Source organism: Hemitrygon akajei, chromosome 1 (assembly GCF_048418815.1).
Source record: "Hemitrygon akajei chromosome 1, sHemAka1.3, whole genome shotgun sequence".
NCBI lineage: Eukaryota > Metazoa > Chordata > Chondrichthyes > Myliobatiformes > Dasyatidae > Hemitrygon > Hemitrygon akajei.
Window position 1 is genome coordinate 119,392,508 of NC_133124.1, and position 18,830 is coordinate 119,411,337.

The window sequence follows — 18,830 nt, forward strand, 5'->3', positions numbered from 1 at the left end:
GGTACCTACATGTCTGTCATGCTGCACCAAGCAAGTTTCTCATTATACCTGTACCTCATCATACTTGTGCACATGACAATAAACTTGACAGCTTGAAATCTTGGTGAATCTCCTCTGCAAAAAAAAAGGAAAATTAAGTGGCTTGTATTGCAGGAGAATTTGAATACCAAAGGCATATTTTACTCAAGATACATAGAGCACTGGGAAACTGCACTTAGAATACAGTGTATGGTGTAAAGAAGCATGCATGTATAACAGAGGGAGTGCAGCAAAGTGCCACCATATTGATTGGTATGATGGTCCATTTGTTCAAAATTCAAAGTAAGTTTATTATCAAAGTGTGGTATATGTCACCTGAGAGTTGTTTTCTTGCAGGCATTCACAGTAGACCAAAGAAATACAATTGTATTGTTTGTCACACGAGAAATGATTAAGCAGATTGAGCCTGTGCTTCCTTAAGTTTAGAAAAATGAGTGGTGTTCTCACTGAAGCAAACAGTATTCAAAAAGGGCGTGTTTCAAATATATAATTACTTCTACAGTTTTAATTGATGGATAGAAATAATAAAGCTGCAGACTGTCTTGAAGGGGGTTAAAATCTGAATTTCTGGTTGTCACACTACAGGACTGATTTGGGCTGGAGCAAGTGCACCAGGAAGTGGCTTGGTCTGGAGAATTACAGTTCAAAGCAGAGATTTGATATGCTGGGTCTTCCTGCAATGAGCAAACTTGTTCATTGCAAGTGCTAGAGTTGCTAAGTATTACATGAAATGTCACGAAGACAGTAATGAGTAATGTTCCTCAAGCTCTGTCAGTTCTTAGTTGTCCAGTGTAATTGATGTTTTATAAAACTGGATTAGGGAATAAATGGAGGATTTAAACATTTACGTAGTGTTTATACATTATAAATATTCAGATGATATAGCATTATCTATGGAAGGAGAAACTGCTCAGTTGCAGCTCAGTGACTTTTCATCAGAACCTCTGATCTAAAGTATTAGATCTGTTACAAACTCCACGGATGCTATTTGAATTGCTGAGAGTTCCCAGCATTTTCTGTTTTTGATCACTTTCAAATTACCAGCATCTCTGAAATTGTATTTATATTTTGGTTTTCTCTTTTTTTTTAAAAAAAATTCATCAATTTAGGAATCTTTTTCCTTGTGGTGACTCGATGGTTTGCATCATTGATGATCGGGAAGACGTCTGGAAGTTTGCACCAAATTTAATATTGGTTAAAAAATACACCTATTTTCAAGGAACTGGAGATATCAATGCTCCGCCAGGATCTAAAGATGTGCCAGTGAAGAAGAGGGGTGAGTTTTAAGTGTGTGTGGCAGCTGTAGGATTTTGCAATTTTTTAAACAGCTTTCTAGGGTACAGCCACGTTATATTGAAGTTACTGGAGTTTAAATTTCGCTATGGACTTTAAAATCAGTTAATAAATTCTAGAACTTAAAAGCCCTTGTCCAATCTGGGTTGTCATTTAAAAAAAAATCCTCTTCAATATACATTATGAAATCCAATATATTTGCATGACCGTATGTGACACGAAACCCTCAGCAATTGTTTGAATATTATCAGCCCTTTAGAATGATCATTGAAAGCCACTGGGTCCAGGAGAACTTTGGGAATAGGTAGTAAATGTTGGCCTTGCTTTTCAAGGCCCATACTCTGAGAATGAATCAAAATCGGTTTGTGCATCCATTTTTGGTTCTGATCTTTTCTATGTAATGGTGAAAAGAGCTTGAGAAGGTTGGGACATTATTGAATGAAGCATCAGAAAATAAGGATGATTTGGTATAGAGGTGTATAAAATCATGAAGAACATAGATGGAATGAATGTCTTTTTTAGGAATCAAGAATTCAAGAGCATAGGTTATGCACTGATGTGATGAAAGGATCAGTATGGTTGGCATGCAACACAAAGTTTTTTCCACTGTACCTCAGTACATATGACAGTAATAAACCAAATTACCTATTTGCATTTAGGGTGAGTGGAGAGAAATTTAATAGGATCCAGAGCAGCAGATTTTTGATATAGATGGTAGTCAGCGTATGGAATGTAAATTTTTGAGACTGGTACATTAACAACATTTGAAAGGTACTTAAATGAGGTACATAGATAGAAAAAGTTTTGAAGGAGCAATGCGCCTAATGTACTGGAGGAACTCAGCAGGCCAGGCAGTATTTATGGATGGGAATAAACAGTTGATGGTTTGTGTCAAGACCCTTCATCAGAACGGACCTGTGTATTGCTCTAGATGTCTAACATCTGCAGTGCTTGTGTCTAAGGCTTAGAAAGATGTGGGCCAAGTGCAGGCATATATGCAGGCTTACATGGGAATTTTGGTTGGCATGGACCAAAGGCATAGAAACAGGCCTCCATCACTATCATGAGACCAAGGTTGGAAGTTCCTGGAGAATGAGTACAAAATTAACGGGTTTTTGCTAACAAAAGAGGATTTTTGCTTTTACGAAAAAAAGTCACCCACTTTATACTTGTGTTTACCCCTGGGAAAGACTACCATGACTGTGAAGCCTTGTGCAGGCAGTTGTGTGTGCATGCGTGTACATGTATGTGCGTGTATGTGCTGATTTTTTTTCTCCAAATCAATTTTGGCTCGCTGTCTTCCCGATTCTGATAAGTGAAACTGCACCATATAATATTTCTACTTCATATAGGCTGTATATTTATCATATCAATCCTGATTTTACTATATGTTCAAGTTATTCTAGGTTTTATGTGTTATTTGCTTTGATTTGGTAGGTTATTTTTTGGGTCTGGGACCGCTCAAATATTGTTCCCATATAAATTAATGGTAATTGCTTCTTCGCTTTATGACATTTCGGCTTACAAATGGTTTCATAGGAACGCTCTGCCTTCGGATAGCGGGGGAAACCTGAACACACAAAATGCTGGAGGAACTCAACAGTCCAGGCAGCAATTATGGAAAAGAGTAAACATTTTGGGCCGAGACCCTTTATCAGGATAAACAGGATCTTGACCCAAAAAGGTAGACCATCTATCTGGCTACGTGGATGCTGCTTGACCACTGAGTTCCTCCTGCAGTTTGCCTTTTGCTCCAGATCTCAGCATCTGCAGTCTTGTCTCCTCATTAGAGAGGATTGATTGATTGAAAGTGTGTTTTTAGTTCTGCTCTATGCAATGATTTTGTTAATTTTATTATTGTTTCTAATCTTGGTATTTTTGTTTCTTGCTGTGTTCCACAGTAAATCATTCTTCAAAGCCCACAGAAGGACTGGAGCAGACAGTGCCCACTTCAACAGACCCCGTCAGTACAAGCAACAGGTGTAGTGAAGGAGCGGAAAAAAAAGAAGAAAGTAATGGCCTTGGGGAGTGTTCCAAGAAACAAAATGGTAGCAATAGTATCCTAAAGGATGAATCCTTAAAATGTAGTGAATCTTTAAAATGTGGTCCTAGTGCAAATGCTTTACATGACAAAGAACATGAAAGGATATCTTTATGTGACACCAGTCTTTCCCACACAAAAACTGCTAGTACTGTTATTTCTGGTAAAGCAAAAGAGTCTGAACAATTGTCAGAGTGTGGCGTTACGCTGGCAGACAGCAGCTCGGGGCAGTCTGCCAAGGAAGGTGAAAGCCACTTAAAGGCAGCTAGCAGTGAGCTCGATTTTGACCTATCGAGTGACAGCGACAGTGAACTGGAGGAAGGAAAACAAGGCTCCACCTCACCCTCGCCCACCCTGAGCCTAGACAGTGAGAAGGGCGCAGCAAAAAAGAAGACAAGGAAACAGCGAAAGGGGAGCACAGAGACAAAATGTAACCACTCAGAGAAGGAGAAGGTACTTGATTTATTGGAGTCGGATTCGCAGGATAAGAAAGCCGACCTGGAGCCCGAGACAGATGCTGACCAGGACTTGCTTGGCGATGTGGGGAACGGATGCACTGATAAGAAAGAGGCTGAGACTGAGTCCCAGAACAGTGAACAATCCGGAGTAACGATGGGTGAGTCCCTGGATCAAAGCATGGACGTGGAAGAGGAGGAGGACCAAGATGACGACGACCATTTGATTCACTTGGAAATGATCCTGGTCCATGTCCACACAGAGTATTATGCCCAGTATGAGAAGTACCTCAAAAAGGAGAAGCAAGTGCCTGATCTGAGGAAGATTGTTCCAGAACTGAAGAGCAAGACACTTGAAGGCACAAGGATAATATTCAGTGGACTCTACCCAACAAACTACCCTATGGAAAAGACAAGAGAGTGGTATCATGCCACAGCCCTTGGAGCCAAGGTTAGCAAAACCTTATCTTTGAATCCCAAAGACCCCAACAGGACAACTCACTTAGTTGCTGCTCGTCCTGGTAAGTGCATTGTCGTCTGCCTTGTTGAGCTTCATGTTTATTGGAGGAGGAATGAGGATTGTTTTTTTTTTAAACACTATGTGTTGGGGTGGGCCTCTCTCTTCTCATAGTTAATAGTGTTAGGTAATGGACTGCTTGCTGTTTTTGGCTCAGTGCTGCACTTTGTTATGTGAAGTGGTTCCACATTTGTGTAGGCTGCAAGTTCTGGGAATTAATTTCATTCCTATCCTAATGCTTTAGATTTTTACCATGGGTTTGTGTGTCTAAAGATATGCCATCTGTTGCCATCGCTTATTTCACTGGTTAATGTTTGCAAACTAGCAAAAAAAGGTGTTGTCTGTAATGCCTTTAGCAAGAGGAAACCATCCAAAGCACTTCACAGGAGAGCAGTGAGAGAGAGGTTGAAGCCAAACCAAAGAGAAGGATATTTGGAAGACTGGCTAACACCTTGATCACTAAGTCAGGTTCTTAAAGGGTGATCTTGAAAGAAAGGAAGGAATTCCAGATCTCTAGGCCTAGCCAGGAATTGAGGTCAATGGAGAGAGTATAAGAGGCAAGGATTGGAGGAGCATGGAGTGATTGGAGGATTGCAGTTCTGGATGCCAGTTTTTGGTGGACAGTCTACGTTAGGGAGCATCAGTTTGAATGATCCAGTTGGAAGTAGGTTGGAGAGAGTTTTGAAAGAGTTACCAACATGGGAAAAGATGACGTGTGTGGTAGAGTGGCTTCCTTTTACAGCAACACCCAAATACACAACTTCTATGACCAGCATCTCTTTAAGAACAGTAGATTTGCTGAGTGAACAGTTTAAAGGTTTGAAAATTCTGAGTGGTGTGTGTGTGTTTTCTTTATGTGGGGACAAGTGAGAAGAAGACTTGGAAAGGGGGAAGTGCAATATGAGAAATACAAGGAGGGAAACCGAGATGCCTGTGCCAGTGTTTGAAAGAGTGGGAGCGGAGACACTTAAGGAGACAGCGGGTGAGGAGGAATCATGGGAGAGTTTATGTAAGAGGGGTTTAGGAGTCTGAATAAGAAACAGAAATGCAAGATGAAGTTGGGTGTACTTTAACTTATGGAGACGGTTAAACTTTGGATAGTGGAAAGTTGATGAAAACAGTGTCAATACTTGGGACATTTCATGAAGTTTTTCATGCAGTTCATTTGAGGCTGTGTGTAAAAGTAGATCCCCCACCTTTGACTGGAGATGCATTATTTTTGTAAATGATTTATTTCTAAAATATCTTTTGAGATGCTCCATGTGCAAACAGACCTGATGGCCCACTGGACATTCCTATTTGAAATTACAGTGCCACCAGGTCTGGATATCGCCTTCTGGGTCTCCATTGTTGGCAAGTCTCCTGAGAATGCTGCAGTTCCAAAATGTCTCCAGGAATGTGCAGAGTGAGTGGAGGTAAGAACAGAGAACTGACAGGGGGTCTTTCTCACCTGCCTCCCCTCCCTCTTGCCATGTCCTGGCATCACTCCTTTATCCTCCCACTAGGGTAGTGGGTCCTGCTGAGAGTTTTGAATTGTAAAGAGAAAAATTATGTGCTTTTAAAAGGAGAGGAAGGGTCAATATTTAGATATATTGTCAATCTTTATAACGTGCCTCAAAACAGTAATGCTTCATTACCTAAAAATAGGTAAATTAGACTATAGCAGTACTTGGAGAAAACAGCCCCATGCTCAATGGCATTGGGCATGTAACATGGGCAGTGTTGGCTGATTCTACCTATTGAAAGGCACATGTATTGTCACATGGTAGAGTTGCTGGACGGTATTTGGAGCTTTGTGGTGTTAATGCAGATCTTAGCAGAACAGAAGAATTTAAATTCAGGTTGCTAAGTAAACTTGGGGATCTGTAATGTGGGAGTGAAGTGGCAGAATCCCATCTAATCTTCATCCTTTAGTGAAGGAAGTCCGTCCCTGCCTGACGAGGTTTATGTATGATTTGGATGAATGCATGAATAGGAGGGGATTGGAGTGATTCAGGTCAAATTCAAGACATGGGACTCGCTTGGTGGGCACCATGGGTGGTGTGGACTAGTTGGGCCAAAGGGCCTGTTTTCATACTCTATTACTCCTATGATTCAATATGGATGTTGTAACCTGTCCTCTGATAACAAACCAAAAAGTAAAAAGGGTTTGGTAATAAATTCTGGCCTTGGCTGTGATATGCACATCAGGTGAATAAATGAAGTTCACTGTAAAGAGAGCATGTTGTAGTAAAACATCGGCATTGAAGGGCTCATGAGGATCAGCACAAAATACTATGGTCATTTGAGGCTCTGTATCCTGTGGGGAAATGACTTGTCTCCTGGCATCTCAGAGGTTTTCCATCGTCACCATGCCACAAGCCCAGGAGCACGATGGGATTCTGCCTATCTGTCTGGTTGGGTGTGGCTCCAATTATACTCAGAGCTCAGCCTCTTTCAGGGCACTTGATTGTTACCCCATCCACTGCCCTTGGCATATACTCCTTCCATCTCTGATGCACCGAGTACCACCAATAAATGCTCTGCAGTTTCTGGGCCTGGCCACTCTTGACAGAACCTCTCAACCCCAATGACTCCTTCCACCAAGAATGGACAATGGCAGCAGTGAAACATTCCCTTCCAAGTTATGACTGGGAAATGTAAAGTAGCTTGTTTTTGTTGTGAACTCCCTATCTTATAGCACTATGTGTGCATCTTTATCTTAAGGATGTCACTACTTGAAGGCATTTGACCATCAGCTTCTCCAGGCATTAGAGAGAGAGGAAATACAGTAAATTCTGGCTCAGCCAGTGACAGTCAATCATTATCAATAAATAAGCAACACATAAAAGTCACAAGCATCCCTGTAGACACCGGTGATGGCAGATGCTGGAATCTTGAGCAACAGACACAAAGCTGGAGGAACTCGAAAGGCCAAGCAGCATCTATGGAGGGAACTGGACCCTTGATGTTTTGAATTGGAACCTGTCACCAGTCTAGGTGAAGGGTGTCAACCAGAAATGTTGACTACCCATTTCCCTTCCTAGATGCTGCCTGGCCTGCTAAGTTTCTCCAGCATCTTGTGTATTGTTCCAGCCTCTTGTGATGCTGCTTGGAGTGTAATGAAATACAGATGGTATTAATCTGGATTCCATCTATCTTGTCCGTTTGGATAGTGAATTCCAAAGATTTACAACCTTCTGAGGTAAGAAATTCTCCCCTCATCTTCATTTTAAATTAGTCTCTCTCTTCCCCCTACCCCCTACTCTGTAATATGAAACTTTGCCCCTTGGTCTTAGATTCTCCTACAGTGAGAAGTATATGCTCAGCGTCTGCTTTGCCAGGCTTATTTCCTATTTCATCGCCTCTCATTTTTCTCAACTTCATTATGTCTTATGTACGTAGAAGATATCAGCACAGTTTCCACCAAATCGTCCAAGTTCACTGGAATGCTGGTTGAGATGACATCACCAACATTGGTGTCCCAGTTACAAACAGTTGGCTCCATTAGGCAGTCATTTGCCCTGCAGCGGACTCTTGAAACAGAACTTGCATTCCAAGTAAGGGGGGAAGAAAACGAATTCAAGGAAGTGTTTGAATCCTCATTGGAGGGGTGTAGAATGAAACATCCCCACTGACTACCAGAAATCCCTTGCCCATGATTGCTCTAAGTGGAGAAAGAGCATTTGAAAAGGTAAGAAGAATATCAATCCCAGAGTACAGAGTGAAGTAGCACCCCATCTCACAAGCTATTCACCTAGAACAACAGTTCTTCCCCCTTGGGTCCAAGGACCCCTTGCTTGATGGTATTGGTCCATGGCATTAAAAAAAAGTTGGATACCCCCAATCTAGAAAGACACAAGAAACTGCAGATCCTGAAAAATGGACCAGCAAAACAATCTGCTGGATGAACCTCTGTTGAGCAGCATTTGTAGGAGAGGAATTGTTGATATTTTGGATGGAACTCTGCATCAGGACTGAGTGAGGCTGGTATAAAGAGAGGAGATGGGGTGTGCTGACACAGAAGTCTGAGGTGATTGCTGGACTGAAAATAACAGGCAGGTTATCATAAGGTATGGGAGGGGAGGGGAAGGCAGGCTGGAGTCGATAGACATCCGCGGGTGTATCTGTCCATCTATCCTATCAGGCATCTCCTGCTCATTTGTGGGATGGTCTGCCCTTCCACATTAGCCTCAATGATCACCTCGGAATTCACAAGCCTGAATTGAAGCCAGTCATTCTCAGTCCCAATGGACTGCCTAAGCAGGGGAAGTTAATGGCTCAGAGAATACAAGGCGTAGGCGAGGTGGCACGAGATGTTTGAGTTAAATGCTGAGGAATGATTGGAGTTGGGATGGACCATAAACAGCAGCATGAACCAGACGGACCATCGACTCTTTTTCATCCTGGGTGTATGTTGTAAAACAAGCTTGCCTTGACCACAGTGCGGTTCAGTTATACCATGTGGAGGTGCAGACTTAAGATGTTGTCGTGTGGGGGGGGGGGGGTGATTAAATTGGGTATATCAACGTTTGCTGATGCTTGGAAATAGAGAGGTGATTCATTAGTTCAGTAAGATTCTGCACAGATGAAAGCTAGGAGGTTATTTCTTGCAAGCTGAAGCCAGGAGATAGGAACTTAATTGAAGGGCCAGTGATTTAGGACAGGGATAGAGTCTTTTTTTTTACTTGTGGTTATAAATCTTTGAAATTTATGTCTTGCATTGGTAGAGATTTACAATATTGAGTAAATTATCAAAGGTTTAGGGCATTAGGAGGATAAAAGACTTGAAGTGTATAATTTTATTGTGGGGGAGATGGATTGGCAATCCGAATCACTTCTGAGGATTGATTCTCCCCACCCCCCCCCCCCCTTTTTGTGTATGTATGTTCGTTTAATTGTCATTCAACCATACATGAATACCCATGAATACAGCCAAATGAAACAGCATTACTCTGGGGCCAAGGTGCAAAACACAGTACCAACAGTCATACGCAGCACATATAAGACAGCAAGCACAGACAGTATAAGATAGAAGTATTATGAACCCCATAACTGGGTCACTTACCAGCAAAGATAGAGAGGTCCACTGAAGTCTGATGGTACCATTTTTTAAACGTTTTTATTTATAAAGGGGCACAAAAGTAAGGTTAATACAAACATTCAGATAATATACGTCGTCAATACTCAATCTAAAGCACAGGTATAGTAATAATCAACAATTCGAAGTATTTCTATCGTTTGTCTAGGGGTAAAACTATTGTCCTATGGAAATATAAAAGTCTCGCCAGTCCATGAAGGCTTTTAGCCGTTTGAGGGACCGCTGGGTGTTCACGGGTTGGAGAGAGAAAATAAACTTGCCAGCCTTCTGGACTCAAAGCGTGGAATCGGGAACGGGAGTTCCCCGTTGTCAGTTCGGAATCCTTTTCGGGGTTATTAGCCACTCGATTCCCTAGCTAGGGGATCCAAATCACACGTGGCTCCCGAGCAGCTTCCCGTTCTTACGGGAACGATGAGCGATGGTGTCTCCGTCTGGTGCGTCGCTGGAGTACCGCCTCCTGCAGTCTCCTTTTTATCATGACTGGCAGATTTGTAAATGTCAATCAAGGTAGGGTGATACAATCCCCACCCCCACATTGCCCGAGGGTGTCCATGTCCCTGATAGCTGACAGGTACTATAGAGTTGCAATTCACACAGGTGCCTCTAAGAACAATGGTCAAATCCGTTGCATTTCCTGGGTCCAAGACCCGAATTAATAGCGATCGCGATTCTCCGGAAGGAGGGGGCTGGTCCCGCACCCTTCGGCCCCTCAGAGCTGTGGTATATTCATAACAGAAGTAAAATACAGTCACACAAAAATATATCCAAGTTCCTGAGTCCATGAATGTTGCAGCAGTCTGTAGTTACACAATTATGTTTGTCTTCTGCCAAGCGAACACCAACCCCTGTCATTCATCAACGAGCCAATCAATTGGACTTGAAGCATTCCATATCACCAGTTTCCAGCAGAGTTTTGCAATCACAAGAAAAGCAACTGAGGTGATCACTCACTGTTAGACTGCATACCTCCATTGTGTACCGAAGCCCCTCTGACACAGGCAGCATTACAATCCATACCAACTCCCTCAGTTCCCCCGGCAACGAGCAACGCAATGGGGTAGATCTGTAGCACTTTAATGTTTAGCAGGGTCTTGCGATTGTAAAAAAAAGTTTTAAAAAAGACAATAACACCTTCAGTTGACCCTGTAGAAGCTGCTGCGTCAGAGTATGCTGCCATCTTACTGGAAGTGTGTTTGAACCATTAGAGAGTGCATAAGAGGTTCACAGACATTCAGTGCTGTGATGGTTCTGACAGCCAGGAAGTCTGCTTATACTTCTGGGGTCAGAGATGGTGGCTTTTGGTTAATGTAAGTAAGAACTCAATTCAGGAAACGTCATCAGGGACTGAGTTGTCACTTGGGGCAAATGCAGTGAAGGACTTACGAGTACAGTCGGCCCTCCTTATCCGCGGATTCTGTATGTGCGGATTCAACCAACCGCGGTTCGGGAAAACCCATAAGTTCTCTCTCCAGCACTCGTTGCTTGAGCATGTACAGACTATTTTTTTTGTCTTTATTCCCTAAACAATACAGTATAACAACTATTTACATAGCATTTACATTATATTAGGTATTATAAGTAATCCAGAAATGACTTAAAAGTACAGGCAGTCCCCGGGTATGAATAAGTTCCATTCCTGAATCCGTCTTTAAGTCGGATTTGAAGTCGGAACAGGTACATCCGGTATTATTTAGCGTCAGTTAGTCCTGACAAAGGGTCTCGGCCCGAAACGTCAACAGTGCTTCTTCCTATGGATGCTGCCTGGCCTGCTGCGTTCCACCAGCATTTTGTGTGTATTGTTTGAATTTCCAGCATCTGCAGATTTCCTCGTGAGTTGGGGTCAGAGCCTGGTTATTCTCGGCGATCTTGTCACTGCATCCGGTTTCTTGCTTTGGGAGATGTTTTGTACTTCTCTGATCTGCCAGGAGCTAGTTTATCAGTGGAAGAGGACATTCTGGGAAGGTCCAGCATGTGGAATCTTGCAAACTTGGGTGAGAAGATCTGTCCATGTAGTGAATTTGTTTCAAAAGCAGAGTCAATTCAAATAGTAGAGGAAATGGAAACTGCAGCAACCTTTCTCAATAACTATGATTTCTCTAGGAAAAGTTAAATGAGTAGAGTGCAGTTACATATAAGTCATGTGCATAAAATAAACCTAGGCCACTTGCAAAGGGTGACAGCCTAGCTTGTTGACAATTAATCATCATCTGGGCTGTAGTGTTATCTTTATTTGCATCTTAAATCCAATCATACAGCATGGAAACTAGCCCTTCAGCCCAACTTGTCCATGCTGACCAAGATCTCACACAGCTAGTCTCATTGTCAAATGTTTGGCCCATATCCCTCTAAAATAGTCCCATCCATGTTCCTGTCCAAGTGCCTATTAAGTGTTGTGAATGTTCAGTACTTACCTCAATCACTTCCTTTGGCTGCTTATTCCATGTGTGTTACTTTCTGTGTTCAAAAGCTTGTTTCTCAGTTCTCTCTTCTCCCCTTAAAACTATGCCCACCAGTTTCTGATTTCCTTTCCTCAGGAATAAAACTGTACATTTACTCTATCTATGATTTTATATACCTCTATGGGATAAAGTTCTAGCTTGCACAACCTCTCCTTGTATCCCAGGTCCTCTGATCCTAACAGCATCTTCAAAACCTTCTGCATTTTTTTCTAGCTTAATGATAACTCCTCTAATTGGCTGTAATTGATTGTCATGGACTAGCTGAATCAGAAGGGCCTTATACTTTGTTGGATCTCTAAATAATAAAAAAAAACAAATATTGCAACACAAATGCAATTCTTTTATTCTCTATCAATGTATAATTGCTAACCCATCAAATTTGTATTTTAAGCAGCCGGCAGAATTTGTATTTGTAGGAGATTGAAAATCCTTTGGTGTATTTTAAATACTTCAATTTCAGCCCACAAAGCTTTCCTGATATATGAATTAACATGCATGATGGAGAACCATTAGCTGTCTGGAGTGCAATCAAGGCTGAAAAGTGCATCAGATGCATCTGTTTGCAGTTTAAAACAGAATGTTAATCTCATCAGCGAATCAGAAGTCCACAATGATTTCATCCCTATTGAACTAAAAGCTTTGTAACAACTTACATTTGTACATCCAGCGGGTAATTTAGTGGATACCAGCAGTTGAGTTGCAGGCCATTTTGTCTTCTTGGCTCGGCTGTGACTCTACTCTCCGAGCCATTAGAAAAGTAATGAGTTTAACTGACAATTGAACTTATAACCTACAGTAAATCTTTGCAGCTGTAGCCAGTCTGACTAGTCCTATCTTTGGATAACAATGTCATTTATTCTCTGTCCATTTCCGTATCTTGGCAGTGCTGGAATAGAGTACTGTCTGCACACATCTATCTGTAATGTATCCCCTACACAGATCACTGCATCCTGTTGAACACTGATATGCAAAGCTGGTTTAAACGATTAGTTTTATTTGTCACATGTTCATCAAAACATAGTGAAGTGAAGATGATGCTGGGCAGTTTACAATTATCACCATGCTTCTAGTGCCAACATAGCGTGCCCGCAACTCACTAACCCTAACAGTATATCTTTGGAGTGTGGGAGGAAACCAGAGCACCTGGAAGAAACCCACACAGTCACTGGGAAAACATACAAATTCCTTACAGACAGCAATGGGATTTGAACCCTGATCTTACAATGACACTGTAAAGTATTGGGCCAACGGCCCTGTTTCTTTTACCTTTGCCTTTGATTCCAGCAAGTGGTGCTAAAGTGAAATGGTGGATCACAGGCTGTGTATTTCAATTTTGTGTTTATTCTTGAATCACGTGGAGGCTAGAATAATATCCATGATACCAATACTGCTTAGTGAGTATTATGTTAGTGTATATGTTGAATTAGTGGAGATAAGTAACAGGTAGATAGGGTAGTGAAGATAGTGTTTGGATCATTGACCTTCATCAGAATGGGCATTGAGTATGGAAGCTGGGAAGTTATATTTCAGTTGAACAGGACATTGGTGAAGCCACCCTGCTATAGATGATCTGGCATATGAATGCATGGCTGAGGAATTGGTGCAGGGTGCAAGGGTTTAGATTTCTAGATAATTCGCATTTCTCTGGGGGAAGGTAGGACCTGTAACACCTGAACCTGTAGGAAACCAATATCTTTCCGGGCAGGATTACTAGAGCTGTTGGAGAAAATTTAAACTAATTTGGCAGGGGGCTGGGAACCAGTGCTATAGGCCTTAGGATGAGACCGTTCATATAGAAGTAAATGCAGTATGTAGTTTAGAAAGGGATCAGAAAGGTTTAGAAAGGCTTCTGGGGACATTTGACATAGAAGCAAAATTGAAAAGGGCGATGAATACAAGACTGAAGGTGTTATTTGTGAATGCATGCAATATACGGAGTAAGGTAGATGATCTTGTAATGCAGTTAGAGATTGGCAGGAATGACATTGTAGGCATTACTGAGTCGTGGATAAAGGAAAATCAAAGCTGGGAGTGTAACATCCAATGCAAGAATGCACAGACAGGCTGGTGGGCAAAGGAGGTGGGGTGGCTCTTTTGGTAAAAAAAAATGAAATCAAATCCTTAGAAAGAGGTAATATGGCATCAAAAGATGCAGAGTCCTTGCGAAAATAATTAAGAAATAGCATGACACTATTATAGCTTGTTGGAGGTTGGATCGGGTCTGTAAGAGACTGTAGATAATATGTTACTCCCCGTGAAGGTGTGAGTTTCCACCAGCTGCTCTGGTTTTGTCCCACATTCTGAAGATGTACCAGTTAGTAGGTTAAATGGTCAATGTGAATTGTCCTGTGATTAGTCTGGGTTTAATAGGTGCGATGCTGGCTGGTGCAGCTCTTTGGGTCAGAAGGGCCTTTTCTGCACTGTATCTCTAAAATTAAAGAATTAAAAGTAAATAAAAAGACCTAGACAGGCCTCCAAATGGTGGCCAGAATGTGGAGTATAAATTACAATGGGAGATAGAAAAGACATGTAAAAAGGGCAATATTACAAGAATCAAGGGGGGTTTCAGTATGCAGGTAGCCTGGGAAAAACATGTTGGTGCTGGTTTCCAAGAGAGGGAATTTGTAAAATGCCTATATTTAAAGTTGTAAAATGGCTTTTTAGAGCAGCTTGGGGTTGAACCCACTACAAGCAAGGCAATTCTGGATTTGGTGTTGATTAATGAACAAGATTTGAGTAAGGCGATTAAGCTGAGGAACCATCTGGAGGCAGTGATCAAAATATGAAAGAATTCATCCTACTGTTTGAGAGGAGAACTAAAATTGAATATATCAGAATTACAGAGGCATGAGAAAGGAGCTGGCCAGAGTTGAATGGAAGGGCACAATCAAGGATGACGGCAGACTGCAGTGGTTCGAGTTTCTGGAGGCAATTCGGAAGGTGCAGAATAAACACATCCCAACGATGAAGCTGTATTCTAAAGGGAGGATGAGGCAACTGTGGCAGACAAGGGAAGTTAAAGACAGTATAAAAGCAAAAGAAAAGGCATATATAGCAAAAATTAGTGGGAAGTTAGAGGATTGGGAAGCTTTTAAAAACGAATAGAAAGAAATGGAAAAAAAGCATTGGGGGAAAATGGGGGGGAAAAATTGAGAAAAGAATGAATATAAGCTGCCAATAATAGAAAAGAGGATACAAAAAGTTTTCCTGATATATAAACAATAAAATCAAAAGGTTAGAGTGGATATCAGATCACTTTAAAATTAATCTGGAGAGGTAGCAATGGGGGGAAAAAGATCGCGGGCTAACTTAATAAATATTTTGCATCCGTATTCACTGAGGAAGCAACCAGCAGTATGCCAGCAATTCAAGCGTTTCAGGAGCTTAATTGAGTGTAGTTGCTATTACTAAATAGAAGCTGCTTGGAAGGCAGAAAGGTCTGAAGATTGATGAGTCACCTGGTCTAAATGGACAACACCCCAGAGTTCTGAAAGAGGAAGCTGAAGAGATTGTGGAGGTGTTAGTAATGATCTTTCAAGAATCACTAAATTCTGGAATGGTTCCAGAGGATGGGAAAATTGCAAATCTCATTCCAATTTTTAAGAAGGGAATGAGGCAAAAGACTGTAAATTTCACATTAGTTAGCTTGACTTCAGTTGTTCGGAAGGTTTTTGAAGCCCATTACAAAGGACGAGGTTTTGGGGTACTTGGAGGCACATTGATGATAGGCCAAAGACAATGTAATTTCCTTAAAGAGAAATGTTGCCTGACAAATCTGTTAGAATTCTTTGAGGCAATAACAGGCAGGATAGACAAAAGATTGTTGTGTTTTACTTGGATTTTTAGAAGGCTTTTGACAAGGTGCTGCAAATGAGGCTGCTAAGCAAAATGAGGGCTCATGGTTTTGCAGGAAAGATACTAGCATGGGGATAGAGGATTGGCTGACTGGGAGGAGGCAAAGAGTGGGAATAAAGGGGGCCTTTTCTGGTTGGCTACCAGTGACTAGTGATGTTCCACAGAGGCGGGTGTTGTCACTGTTTCTACTCGCGCTTGTGTCACTGATTTGTGTGACAGAATTGATGGCTTTGTATCCGAGGTTGCAGATGATACAAAGATAGGTGGAGTAGCAGGTGGTGGTGAGGAAGTAGTGAGTCTGTAGAAGGACTTAGACATATTAGGAGAATAGGCAAAGAAGTGGCGGATGGAATATAATGTAAGGAAATGCATGGTCATCCAATTTAATCGAGTGAATAAAAGCTATTTTCTAAACAGGGAAAAGAATTCAGAAATCAAAGATGCAAAGAGACTTGGGCCCTCATATAGGATTCCTTAAACGTTAATTTGCAGGTTGTTAGTGGTAAGGAAGAAAAATACAATGTCAGCATTCGTTTTGCGAGGACTAGAATTGGTTAAACCACACTTGGGGTATTGAGAGTAACTTTGTTCCCCATATCGAAGAAAAGATGAGCTGGTGTTGGAGAGGGTCCATAGAAGATCCATGAGAATGATTCCAGGAAAGAAATGGTTAATGTATGAGGAGCTTTTGATGGCTCCGGATGAATTCGCTGGACTTTAGAAGAATGAGGAGGTTGGGGAGGGATCTCATTGCAACCTTCTGAATATTGAATGGCCTGGGTAGAGTGGATGTGGAGATGGTGTTTCCTGTAGTGGGTAAGTCTAGAAACAGAGGCTACAACCTCACAATGGAATGTTACTCAACACAGATGAGGATTTTTTTTTTGAGCCAGAGAGTGGTGAATCTATGGAATTCATTACCACAGATGGCTGTGGAAGCCAAGTCATTGGGTATATTTAAAATGGCAGTTGATAGCTTGTGAATTAGTTAGGGTGTTAAAAGTTATAGGGAGAAGGAAGGAGAATAGGGTTGAGAGGGATACCAAGTCAGCCATGATGATGAGCTGTTGACCCAGCACAAGACAAGCTATTTTGCCTTTGTCTATGGATGGCCCAGCACGAGATGAGGAACTGCTCCGTACTGGTTCTTGCAGAAACGTGGCCCCAGGGCAACATTCCATTCACCATCAATCTTCAGGGAATTATGCTAATATTATTTCTGTGACTGTGTGTGCTGTTGTAGCTATATGTTTACTCATGGTCCCAGAACACAACCTACACTGTCAAGAAGGTTCACCAGCTCCTTTACTTTCTGAGGAGGCTGAAGAGAGCTGGACTTTGCACATCCATACTCGCGTCAGTCTACAGATAGACAGTAGAGTACATCATAAAAAGCTGCATCATTGCTTGGCATGGAAACCACACTGTGGCGGACAGGAAGGTTCTACAACAGGTTGTCAAAACCTGATTTTGTGCTGCATTGCATCTAGAGTAACAATTAGTTTGTTTTCCTTACATTTGTGTATAGGAAATCATTAAACAATCTTAAATCTTGAATGTACTCTGTCTGACTATATGTACTGTGTTTTGCACAGAGGAATGCTGTTTCATTTAGCTGTATACATCTGTATAGTTGAATGACAATCAAAAATCACACGAACTTGAAATGAGGCGGACTTGATTGGCTGAATGGCCTGATTTTGCTCCTGTGTCTTATGGTCTCAGCATCCTCCGATGCTGGAGGAACAGTGGGTCAAGCAGGATGTATGGAGACAAAGTGTTAGGCAATGTCTCTGGGTGAGATCCTGTATTTGGACTGAGAATTTATAAAAGGAGATTACCAGTATAAAGAGATGAAAAAGAGGGGTGAGGCAGGGACTGGCAGGTGCTGAAACTAAATGAGAAGGGGGATGTTGCATATCTTGTTGCCAAATGAAATGCAGAGAAAGTGAGAGTCATACTTATTTCAGGTTACCTTTCAGAAAATAAAGTTAAAAGTTGGAACTGGGCTACCTCTTAATTATTGTTTAATTAACAGCTATTGAATTGACACTTGTAAAATATTACTCTTCCAAAGTGTGACATTTGTCAGATGAAGGGTGAGCCATTGAGAAAGAAAGCCTCTAATTATCACGTACTTATCACCCATTATTTTGGTAGAAAATGTTCGCGTTCCAATTAGTGAATCAAAATAAAATCTTGTGGTTGCTGGGAATCTGAATTAAAACCAGAAAATGCTGGAAATGCTCAGTAGGTCCAAGAGTATGGTGTTATATTTCAGATCCATGAAGCCTTGTCAGAATCAGTTCCAGTTGGTTCTAATCATCAGTGGCCAAGTGGTTAAGGTGTTCGTCTAGTTATCTGATGGTTGCTAGTTCGAGCCTTGTCGAGTGTGTGTGTCACTTAACCACACATTGCTCTGCAGCGACACCGGTGCCAAGCCCTTCCCTTGGACAACATTGGTGGCGCGGAGAGGGGAGACTTGCAGCTTGGGCAACTGCTGGTCTTCCATTTAAAAAAAAACAAACCTTGTCCAGGCTTGTGCCCTGGAAACTTTCCAAGGTGCAAATCCATCCTACACTACAATCACCAGTAATAATGATTGAGAAAAACTAAGAATCTTTTTTCCCCCCCTTGCAACGGAGAAGAGGCCACTTATTCTATTAGGTGGTGGTCAGAGGAATCCCACTCCCTGCTACTTTCACACATTTTGAATTCTTCCACCCAATTTACAGTGACAATTAACCTATGAATCTTATGTTCATTGGGATGTTGGAGAGAGGAACTGGAGTACCTAGAGAAAAGCTGCAAGGCCACTGGTAGTTCATCAGTTTGTTTATTAATGCACCAAAGTACAGTGAACATTTTTGTTGTATGCTGATCACTGCACCCCATGAGTACTTCGAGGTAGTACAAGAGGAAAGTAATTGCAGAATATAGTGATACAGTTAGAGAGAGAGTGCAGTGCAGGCTGACAATAAGGTGCAAGGCGGTTAAGAGGTAGATTGTGAAGTCAAGTGTCCCCTTGGATCATACAAGAGTAATCTGGCAGTGGGATAGAAGCTGGACTTGAGTCTGTTGGTGCATGTTT

General features: G+C 41.7%; 1 protein-coding gene across 1 annotated transcript in view; it reads left to right on the top strand.

The window, feature by feature from the left end:
• ctdp1 (CTD (carboxy-terminal domain, RNA polymerase II, polypeptide A) phosphatase, subunit 1) overlaps window positions 1–18,830 on the top strand; it is a 322,423-nt gene that overhangs the window by 58,888 nt on the left and 244,705 nt on the right. The window contains exons 7-8 of the mRNA XM_073050724.1: window positions 1,149–1,315; window positions 3,234–4,349. Of these exons, the coding sequence (XP_072906825.1) occupies window positions 1,149–1,315; window positions 3,234–4,349 (1,283 nt within the window). The remainder of the gene's footprint in view (window positions 1–1,148; window positions 1,316–3,233; window positions 4,350–18,830) is intronic.